At 44.9% G+C, this 12,007-nt stretch overlaps 1 protein-coding gene across 1 annotated transcript in view; it reads left to right on the top strand.

The window, feature by feature from the left end:
- Positions 1–8,333, top strand: part of LOC128697097 (roundabout homolog 2) — a 124,234-nt gene extending 115,901 nt beyond the window's left edge. Inside the window, exons 16-17 of the mRNA XM_070095090.1 lie at positions 2,532–2,711; positions 7,262–8,333. Of these exons, the coding sequence (XP_069951191.1) occupies positions 2,532–2,711; positions 7,262–7,924 (843 nt within the window). The 3' untranslated portion in view covers positions 7,925–8,333. The remainder of the gene's footprint in view (positions 1–2,531; positions 2,712–7,261) is intronic.
- The last annotated feature ends 3,674 nt before the right edge of the window (positions 8,334–12,007 follow it).

Below are 12,007 nucleotides of genomic sequence, written 5' to 3'. Positions count from 1 at the left end.
GTGAGGAGGTGCAGAATGAGCACCTGTGACAAGCGGGGTTCCACAAGGGTCAGTCCTAGGACCGGTGATGTTTCTAGTGTATGTGAACGACATGATGGAAGGAATAGACTCAGAAGTGTCCCTGTTTGCAGATGATATGAAGTTGATGAGAAGAATTCAATTGGACGAGGATCAGGCGGAACTATGAAGGGATCTGGACAGGCTGCAAGCCTGGTCCAGAAACTGGCTCCTGGAGCTCAACCCCACCAAGTGCAAAGTTATGAAGATTGGGGAAGGGCAAAGAACACCACAGATGGAGTTCAGTCTAGGGGGGCCAGATACTACAAATCTCACTCAAGGAAAAAGATCTTGGGGTGAGTATAACACCGGGCACATCTCCTGAGGCGCACATCATCCAGATAACTGCTGCAGCATATGGGCGCCTAGCATACCTAAGAATAGCATTCTGACATCTCGATAAGGAATCGTTCAGGACCCTGTACACCGTGTATGTCAGGCCTATAAGTATTGGAGTATGCAGCACCAGTTAGGAACCCACACCTAGCCAAGCATGTGAGGAAATTAGAGAAAGTGCAAAGGTTTGCAACAAGACTAGCCCAGGAGCTAAGGGGCATGTCCTACGAGGAGAGGTTAAGGGAAATCGACCTAACGACACTGGAGTACAGGAGAGATAGAGGGGATATGGTAACGAAATATAAAATACTGAGAGGAATCGATGAGGTGGACAAAGACAGGACGTCCAGAGTTGGAACACAGCAACAGATGAATCACAGGGATGTTAGGAAGTATTTCTTCGATCACGGAGTTGTTAGGAAGTGGAATAGTCTGGGAAATGATGTAGTGGATGAAGATCCAGACATAGCTTTAAGAAGACGTATGATAAAGCTCATGGAGCAGGGAGAGTGACCTAGTAGCGACCAGTGAAGAGGCGAAGCCGGGAGCTGTGAATCGACCCCTGCAACCACAACTAGGTGAGTACACACACACACACAGGGAACACCTGACATGAAGGAAACAACTTGTGTCATTCCGAGACGAGGTATCAGAGTGAGTATATGTGTCGAGTGGGGTTCCACAAGAGTCAGTCGTAGGTCCGGTGCAGTTTCCTGTATATATGAATGATTTGACGGAAGGGGTAGAGTCAGAAGTGTCGCTGTTTGCAGACGATATGAAGCTAATTAGGAGAATACAATCGGAAGAGGATCAGGTAAGCATACAAAAGGATCTGAACAGGCTTCAAATCTGGTCTGACAAATGGCTCCTGAAGTTTAACCCCAGCAAGTGCAAATTTATGAAGATTGGGGAAGGACAAAGGAGAATGCGGACTGAGTACAGCCAAAGAAGTCAAAGGGTTGGGGTAAGCACCATAACGTGCACATCTCCTGAGGGGCACATCAACCAAATAACTGCCGCAGCATATGGGCGCCTAGCAAACCTGAGAATAGCGTTTCAACATCTAAGTAAGGAGTCATTCACGACACTGGACATCGTGTACATCAGGCCCATATTGGAGTATGCAGCACCAGTATGGAACCCACACCTAGTCAAGCATGTCAGGAAATTAGAGAAAGTGCAAAGGTTTGCAGCAAGAGTAGTCCCGGAGCTGAGGGGTTTGTCCTACAAGGAGAGGTTAAAGGAACTCAACCAGACAACACTGAGAGGAATTGACTGGGTGGACAGGAACAGAGTGTTTCAGAGATGTAACACGGCAACAGGAGGTCACAACTAGAAGTTGAAAATTCAAATGAGTCACAGGCATCTTAGGAAGTATTTCTTCGGGCATAGAGTTGTCAGGAAGTGGAACAATCTGGAGAGTGATGTAGTGGAGTCAGGATCCATTCATAGCTTTAAGAAGAGGTATAATAAAGCCCATGAAAGAGGAAGTGGACCTAATAGCGACTAGTGAATAGGCGGGACCAGGAGCTATGATTCGACTTAGGATTTCTCACTGCAATATATATATATATATATATATATATATATATATATATATATATATATATATATATATATATATATATATATATATATATATATACATAAATATATACAACACTGCACCAGCCAAGAAGTGGAACCCATGCTGTTTTGGCGCGCCTCATTTTGAGAGAAAACACATGACGCTTTAGACCACTAGACCACACAATCCTTAACAATGGTGCATCTAGCCAAGCTAGATGCTGTACCCGCCATCGAAGGACATACGGTGGTGTGGACGCCTCTGAGCTAATTTCATTCCACTCCCTGTTTGTGTACTTGCTCAACAAGCTTGTTGAGCTAGTACACAAACAGGAGGTGGTATGAAGAAACAGGAACAGAATCAACAGGAAATCACCGATAACAAGCTAATTAATAGCAACAACAATAGCAGGGAAAACAAGAATAACAAAATCAACAATGACAGCCGAAACAAAATCTTCAACAACGAAAACAAACTATAACAACAACAGTAATGCTGTATATAATAAATTTATCTTGCATGAAAAATTAAAAAAAAAAAGAAATCCTAACATCCTGTTATCTTTTTACAGCCTCATGGTATGGTACAGAGGGGTTACATACCTCCGTGGGAGCAGTATGCCCCTCCGCCTCTACCAGAGAATCCTCCTCCTGACCATTTGCAGCAGTACAGCAGTACACCTGGTCTTGCCCAGTTCCCCCAGCAGTGGAGGCACCAGTCACCTATGGTCAACAGGGCTCTTGGGCGTCAGGTAGGTCTGACAGACTCCATATCCATGGTCAACAGGGTTCTTGGGCTCCAGGTAAGTCTGACAGCCTTCATATCCATGGTCAACAGGGCTCTTGGGCCTCAGGGAGGTCTGACAGTCTTCATATCCATGGTCAACAGGGCTCTTGGGCCTCAGGGAGGTCTGACAGGCTTCATATCCATGGTCAACAGGGCCCTTGGGCCTCAGGGAGGTCTGACAGTCTTCATATCCATGGTCAACAGGGCTCTTGGGCCTCAGGGAGGTCTGACAGGCTTCATATCCATGGTCAACAGGGCTTTTGGACGTCAGGTAGGTCTGAAAGCCTCCATATCCATGGTCAACTGGGCTCTTGGGCTCCAGGTAGGTCTGACAGTCTTCATATCCATGGTCAACAGGGCTCTTGGGCCTCAGGGAGGTCTGACAGGCTTCATATCCATGGTCAACAGGGCTTTTGGACGTCAGGTAGGTCTGACAGACTCCATATCCATGGTCAACAGGGCTCTTGGGCTCCAGGTAGGTCTGACAGTTTTCATATCCATGGTCAGCAGAGCTCTTGGGCGTCAGGGAGGTCTGACAGGCTTCATATCCATGGTCAACAGGGCTTTTGGACGTCAGGTAGGTCTGAGAGTCTCCATATCCATGGTCAACAGGGCTCTTGGGCTCCAGGTAGGTCTGATAGGCTCCATATCCATGGTCAACTGGGCTTTCTCCTGTCACGTAGGACATGGTTAACAAGGCTATCGTGCACCAGGTACGTCTGACAAATCCTCATATCCATGGCAAACAGGGCTCTCACGTGTCAGGTAGGTCAGACAGACTCCCATATTATGTCTTGCTCTGGGTTCCTAATAAAACATCCTGTTATCTCTCATTCAAAATAACATTAGAAAAATCGAAACTAACCCATTAGCCTTGATTATTGACGTGTATGATGACAGGTATTACCCACATGAGAAACATAATTTGTTTGTCACTGTGTGCCAAAAATCATTTTGGTAAAACACGCCAAAAGTAGTCAGTCCACATTGCCTTTCTTGTCTACCCACAACCTTTCTTTCCTCTCTTTTGCCACAGCTACTAAACCACTGTGACAAAATTACAGAGGCGTTGCAAGAAAACGACAACACAGATGTGGTCTACAAAGATTTTGCAAAAGTATTTGACAGATGTGATTATGGGGTGACTGCACACACAAAATGAGGGCGTTAGGCATAATTGGAAAAAGTGGGCAAATGCATATTCAAGTTTCTGGCAGCTAGACCACAGAGTGACAGTACTGTAAACAGCAAAATCCACAATTAAGAAAGTGAAAAGTTCAGTGCTCCAAGGCACTGTCCTGGCACCTTTACTGTTTTTTCTTCATCGTCACAGACAACACGGATAAAAACGCTCACGACAGTTTTGGTTCATCATTTGCAGTTAAAATCACAAACATGAAAATCATCTCGGTGGAAGATACTGAAAAATTGCAGGAAGACATACACCATGTCTTATAATCGACAGTGGAGAATAACATGATATTCATTGGCAACAGGTTCCAACTGCTGAGATAAGAAAAGAATGAACTCAAGGCTGACAACACTATACAAAACACAAGAACATCAAATAGAATGAAAAGAATGAGTGAGAGATCTGAGTATAATAATGTCAGCTGACCTCTCTCTCCAGGTGACCTTTCAAAGAACTCAATACGGCAAATGTGACGACAACCAGAAAAATTATGGGGTGAATAATGAGAACCTTCAAAATAATGGAAACAGTGCCAGTGTTGACACTTTTCAAATCACTTGTGCTCTCTTGCTTAGAGTATTGTTCAGTGTTGACAGCTCTGTTCAATTTTTTTAAAACACCTCAAAATTCTAAATATGTACTCACTGGAGGGCCTTGTCCCAATCCTTTACACTTAAATAACAACATACCAGAGTTAGAGATATGGGAGGAAGTGTAAAATGAACTCGGTGAAAAGAAGGGGTACAGTGGGCACAATAAGGAAACACTATATCAACATTCATGGTCCCAGACTGTTCAGCATCTTACCAGAATATATCAGAAACACTGCTTGAACATGTTTATAATATATGACAAAAACTGCTGGAACAAGTACAGAAATCTTCAAGTGGAAACTGGACAGTTTCCTACACCAAGTACCAGATTAACCAGGCTGTGACAGGTATGCGGGCCAGAGTGTGACCAGCAGCAACAGCCTAGTTGATCAGGCAAATACCAAACAGGCCTGGCCCAGAATCCGCCTGCGAGAGTAGATAAACTCTGGAAACCCATCAAAGGTATTAGGAGGATTACCCACAGACCCCTGACTGTCGTCAAGAAGGATCTGGACAAATTTCTCAAGCCAATTCCTGATCAACCAGGCTGTGGTGCTTACACTGGACTTCTTGCGGCTAGCACCAACATCATATACAAATAACCCACAAGCAGGAGAACGAGGCTTATGGCGACGGTTCGGAAGATGTTTATGTCCTCTAGCCTTCACAGACGCCATCTTGTTGAAGCATCACATCTCCACAACTTTCCTAATATGAATCTTAGTCTTGGCTTTGTCTCTCTGGATGCCTTCCTTTATCATGGCATTTGTCCAGTGCTCCAGACGTCAGAACACTCGTGACGTGATCTGATCTTTATCTCCTCCTGCCTGCATTCTGAAGGATGGGCGAGGATGTTCCAGTCCTGGAGATGGGAAGTACAGTTCCTACACTCTGAAGGATGATTGGGATGTTACAGTTCTGGAGGTGGAAAGTACAGTGCCTGTACTCTGAAGGATGCATGAGGATGTTATTGTTGTTGAGGCACGAAGTATAGTGCCTGCATTATGAAGAATGTGTGAAGTTGCAGTTTTGGAGGTGGGAAGTAAAATGCCTGCACTCTGAAAGATGGGTGAGGATGTTACAGTCCTAGAGGAAGGAAGTGCATTGACGGCATTCTGAAAGATGGGAGAGGATGTTACAGTCCCGGAGGTGGGAAGTACGGTGCCTTCAGTCTGAAAGATGGGTGAGGATGTTACAGCTCTGGAGGTGGGAAGTATAGTGCTTTCACTCTGAAAGATGGGAGAGGATGTTACAGCTCTGGAGGTGGGAAGTGCAGTGCCTGCACTCTGAAAGATGGGAGAGGATGTTACAGCTCTGGAGGTGGGAAGTGCAGTGCCTTCACTCTGAAAGATAGGAGAGGATGTTATAGCTCTGGAGGTGGGAAGCGCAGTGCCTTCACTCTGAAAGATGGGAGAGGATGTTACAGCTCTGGAGGTGGGAAGTGCAGTGCCTTCGCTCTGAAAGATGAGAGAGGATGTTACAGCTCTGGAGGTGGGAAGTACAGTGCCTTCACTCTGAAAGATGGGAGAGAATGTTACAGCTCTGGAGGTGGGAAGTACAGTGCCTTTACTCTGAAAGATGGGAGAGAATGTTACAGCTCTGGAGGTAGGAAGTACAATGCCTTCACTCTGAAAGATGGGAGAGAATGTTACAGCTCTGGAGGTAGGAAGTACAGTGCCTTCACTCTGAAAGATGGGAGAGAATGTTACAGCTCTGGAGGTGGGAAGTACAGTGCCTTCACTCTGAAAGATGAGAGAGGATGTTACAGCTCTGGAGGTGGGAAGTACAGTGCCTTCACTCTGAAAGATGGGAGAGAATGTTACAGCTCTGGAGGTGGGAAGTACAGTGCCTTCACTCTGAAAGATGAGAGAGAATGTTACAGCTCTGGAGGTAGGAAGTACAGTGCCTTCACTCTGAAAGATGAGAGAGAATTTTACAGCTCTGGAGGTAGGAAGTACAGTGCCTTCACTCTGAAAGATGAGAGAGAATGTTACAGCTCTGGAGGTGGGAAGTACAGTGCCTTCACTCTGAAAGATGAGAGAGAATGTTACAGCTCTGGAGGTGGGAAGTACAGTGCCTTCACTCTGAAAGATGAGAGAGAATGTTACAGCTCTGGAGGTGGGAAGTACAGTGCCTTCACTCTGAAAGATGAGAGAGAATGTTACAGCTCTGGAGGTGGGAAGTACAGTGCCTTCACTCTGAAAGATGAGAGAGAATGTTACAGCTCTGGAGGTGGGAAGTACAGTGCCTTCACTCTGAAAGATGGGAGAGAATGTTACAGCTCTGGAGGTGGGAAGTACAGTGCCTTCACTCTGAAAGATGAGAGAGAATGTTACAGCTCTGGAGGTAGGAAGTACAGTGCCTTCACTCTGAAAGATGAGAGAGGATGTTACAGCTCTGGAGGTGGGAAGTACAGTGCCTTCACTCTGAAAGATGAGAGAGGATGTTACAGCTCTGGAGGTGGGAAGTACAGTGCCTTCACTCTGAAAGATGAGAGAGAATGTTACAGCTCTGGAGGTAGGAAGTACAGTGCCTTCACTCTGAAAGATGAGAGAGAATGTTACAGCTCTGGAGGTGGGAAGTACAGTGCCTTCACTCTGAAAGATGGGAGAGAATGTTACAGCTCTGGAGGTAGGAAGTACAGTGCCTGTACGCTGAACGACGCGTTTTTGAGTAATTATTTCTGGAGTTATTATGAAAAAGTAATCATGTTTTCACACTTTTTTTCAGATTCCATCAACAGGATCGCTGCCTCGACATCTTAATAAGAGAAAGCCAAGTCCCTCTATAGGAAAGAGAGGCGTCAATACTGGAGACTTTGACGTGGGCGGAGAGACACTATCTCCTCCTATAGAGATGATGCCTGGGACACCATCTCTCAGGAGAGATCCTAAGGATCCTCTCCCTGGCCTACAGGGACTGCAGGGGCTGAGTGGATCACGGATCATGGGGGCTCCTGGAGCACCACGTCTACCTCAGGACTACAGCCCAGGGCGCTTGCCTGATATGTATGGGGGGAGTTCAGTGTACCAGGGGCCCATTGATGAGGAAGAGGAGAGTGAGCCTCAGTATAACGAAGGCAGTGCCCTCTACACTGACCAGAGTGCCGTCTACGAATCCACCTCTGCCTTCTACGGTAGTATGGGTGATAAAGCCTATGCTGCAGATAGTACCAATCCTCTACTAGCCCCTCACAATAGTCATCCTGGGCTGCAGCATGGCTCGAAGATCAGCACTCTCCCTCATAATCCACACCAGGCTAATGGAGTGAAGGATCATGGCATCCAACACACTATATCCCCTTTGCCAGACTCACACCCATTGTCTCATCAGCAACAGAACCAGGAGACCCATCAACAGAACCACCAACAGCCTCTTTCTCACCAACGGTAACCAGCTGACTATACCTTCTTATATATATTCTTAATTAGCTAATTCCTTTGAACAATTAGTGGGTAATATTAAACAAGTGTATATTAAATAATCTGATATATATTTATATATCCAAGTGAGAAAGTGAGATAAAAATCAGATACTAGATTAGCCACTCAGACTTATTCAGACTTGTATATGAGGTCCATAATGCAGACCACTCAGTATTTCGGACATCATTCTGGAGTATCTGAAAGTAGATATTCCTACATCCTACAGAGATTCTTCCTCTTATACATCTACATCCTGGAAAGGCAGCAAGAGATATCCTTTATGATCTCTTGTATAAGCATAGTTATTGAGGTTTAAAGCCTGTCGACTACACGAGGCTTCAGGCCAACCTTCTCGCCACCAAAAAAAAAAAAACCTTTAATCTCTGAAGTCGTGATTAAACTCAGCTTGTATACACTGAGAGAAACACAACTCTCGGTGTTTATACTCTGTATGATCATACTGCGTTTATGGTGTATAAGTATTATAAGTATGGGAATCACAATTTACAAACTATACGTTATAGTCTTGAAAAATATTTCCTAGTCTTGAAAATATAAAAAAATAATTCATTTTTATATCTAACTCGTAGATGCTTATAAATTATCTAAATGAAATTATATTAATGTTATCTGTAATGATTATATCATACTATAATTTTAATTAAATATAACTAAATATTTTTTTCTTTCATAATTATACAATTTATAGACGTAAAGGGAATATATGCATAGATTTTTTTATATAAATTGAGGCATTAGTGAGTTAAATACGTTATTAAGAAGTGGAAATTAGTATCAACAGTGCCATTGTGCTGCCAGTTGGAGTGCCACAAACGCTTCCAAGCTTCCATAAACATATGTGTGGACACAACAGGTGTTAAGCACAGTTGCAAACAGGTGCAGATGGAACAAGTGTCAAGAAGCAGCGGTGCTAAGTCAGCATACAAGAGGCTTCCAGACCCACAGGTGTTTCTCGTATAGAAAAAGTGTGTATGCGGCCTCATGGCTATTAAATATACTCCTGGCATGATAGTGTACTTGTCACGGTATACTTACCATAGTATACTTATCAAAGTATCAATATACTCCTGCCTTGATGATTCCTTCGTGTATATTAGGTTCATTTTAGAAGATATTGTCCATATGGAGAGTTAGAATGTAATACAATGTTTGGTGCATCATCCTTATCATCATACTGTTCATTATTTCATTATTAATCATGAGGTAAAAGAATATAATGCTAGATGTACTAATAATATTTACACTGCTGATGGCTGGGATGCTCTACAAATGGATCATCATACCGTGGCTCTTATGCAAATAATCAATACAGAGCTCTAGGACTTTCACTTTGTCTCGAGTACTTCCTCAGGAGCTTCCATTTAATGATGACATTATACACTGGTCAGCTGGAACTTTATTTTACAATGAGATTTACTTTTGTCTGACAAAAACAACATCACCTTAATGATTCGTTTAGGTGGGTCTTCCGGGTAGGGCGAGACGTGTGGGGCACATCTTGCCCCAGCTGCCCATTAATGTCTGGGTTAAATGTAGTGGCTTGTTTCCTGGCTTGATTTTTACAGACAATAGCAGTAGTATAGGATAGAATATAGTGACCAGATATACACATCCTTGAGGTGTGAAAGCAGGGGTGTGAAAGCAGGGGTGTGAAAGCAGGGGTGTGAAAGCAGGGGTGTGAAAGCAGGGGTGCGAAAGCAGGGGTGTGAAAGCAGGGGTGCGAAAGCAGGGGTGCGCAAGCAGGGGTGTGAAAGCAGGGGTGCGAAAGCAGGGGTGTGAAAGCAGGGGTGTGAAAGCAGGGGTGCGAAAGCAGGGGTGCGAAAGCAGGGGTGTGAAAGCAGGGGTGTGAAAGCAGGGGTGTGAAAGCAGGGGTGCGAAAACACAGGTGTGAAAGCACAGGTGTGAAAGCACAGGTGTGAAAGCAGGAAATTCGTCTTTTTTTGCCCTATATAAAACAAAAACAGTGTATGATATCATCCATAATCAGTAGATAACCAGTATGATGACGCAGTTGGGTATGATAACATCTGTGTTATCCACACCAGTATGGTAATCCTTGTATCATCCTCACGCCATCTTCACTGTAAAAAGATAACTGCATTGTAAGCTGTCAGCAACATATCAACCTTGTGATATGCAACATACCCGCAACATACCCGCACACTCTTCACATATAACCTTGACTCCACTCAACTCTTTTTCCAACCCGATTATCCTGGCCATTAATTGATTATTTAGCCTTTTAAATGAGTTCCACTTCGGCTGTATGTACTGAATTATCCTGATGGATAACTGGCAGTTATCAAGCCCTTGTTGATTATTATAATAATTCTAATTATCCAATAACCAAGCCAATTCCCGTTTTCTTTAATTTCAACGAAAATAATGTAAATGTTACTTTCCAATATAATTATGTTACATTATTTAAATTATAGATCGTAACTAGTGAAGTGAGAAGTATAACAATGAATTATACATATCTGCTATAACTAAATATTCCTGAATGTTATATTCCTATAACATTGCGCTATAACTGTTGCCAAGCGAACATTTCTGTACATGTTGTGACCCTCAGTAAGTGTACATTAAAGTACAGTGATTATAGTACATTGACGCTACAGTGTACGTCACAGTACAGTGAGGCTACAGGCAGTGTACGTCACAGTACAGTGAGGCTACAGGCAGTGTACGCCACAGTACAGTGAGGCTACAGGCAGTGTACGTCACAGTACAGTGACGCTACAGGCAGTGTACGCCACAGTACAGTGAGGCTACAGGCAGTGTACGTCACAGTACAGTGAGGCTACAGGCAGTGTACGCCACAGTACAGTGAGGCTACAGGCAGTGTACGTCACAGTACAGTGAGGCTACAGGCAGTGTACGTCACAGTACAGTGACGCTACAGGCAGTGTACGTCACAGTACAGTGACGCTACAGGCAGTGTACGTCACTGTACAGTGAGGCTACAGGCAGTGTACGTCACAGTACAGTGAGGCTACAGGCAGTGTACGTCACAGTACAGTGAGGCTACAGGCAGTGTACGTCACAGTACAGTGACGCTACAGGCAGTGTACGTCACTGTACAGTGAGGCTACAGGCAGTGTACGTCACAGTACATTGACGCTACAGGCAGTGTACGTCACAGTACAGTGAGGCTACAGGCAGTGTACGTCACAGTACATTGACGCTACAGGCAGTGTACGTCACAGTACATTGACGCTACAGGCAGTGTACGTCACAGTACAGTGACCCTACAGGCAGTGTATGTCACAGTACAGTGACGCTACAGGCAGTGTACGTCACAGTACAGTGAGGCTACAGGCAGTGTACGTCACAGTACAGTGACGCTACAGGCAGTGTATGTCACAGTACAGTGACGCTACAGGCAGTGTACGTCACAGTACAGTGACGCTACAGGCAGTGTATGTCACAGTACAGTGAGGCTACAGGCAGTGTACGTCACTGTACAGTGAGGCTACAGGCAGTGTACGTCACAGTACAGTGAGGCTACAGGCAGTGTACGTCACTGTACAGTGAGGCTACAGGCAGTGTACGTCACAGTACAGTGAGGCTACAGGCAGTGTACGTCACAGTACAGTGAGGCTACAGGCAGTGTACGTCACAGTACAGTGAGGCTACAGGCAGTGTACGTCACAGTACAGTGAGGCTACAGGCAGTGTACGCCACAGTACAGTGAGGCTACAGGCAGTGTACGTCACAGTACAGTGACGCTACAGGCAGTGTACGTCACAGTACAGTGAGGCTACAGTGTACGTCACAGTACAGTGACGCTACAGGCAGTGTATGTCACAGTACAGTAAGGCTACAGGCAGTGTACGTCACAGTACAGTGACGCTACAGGCAGTGTACGTCACAGTACAGTGAGGCTACAGGCAGTGTACGTCACAGTACAGTGAGGCTACAGGCAGTGTACGTCACAGTACAGTGAGGCTACAGGCAGTGTACGCCACAGTACAGTGAGGCTACAGGCAGTGTACGTCACAGTACAGTGACGCTACAGGCAGTGTAT

This window comes from Cherax quadricarinatus, chromosome 49 (assembly GCF_038502225.1).
Source record: "Cherax quadricarinatus isolate ZL_2023a chromosome 49, ASM3850222v1, whole genome shotgun sequence".
NCBI classification, from domain to species: Eukaryota; Metazoa; Arthropoda; class Malacostraca; order Decapoda; family Parastacidae; genus Cherax; species Cherax quadricarinatus.
This window is presented reverse-complemented; position numbering and strand designations above follow the sequence as displayed.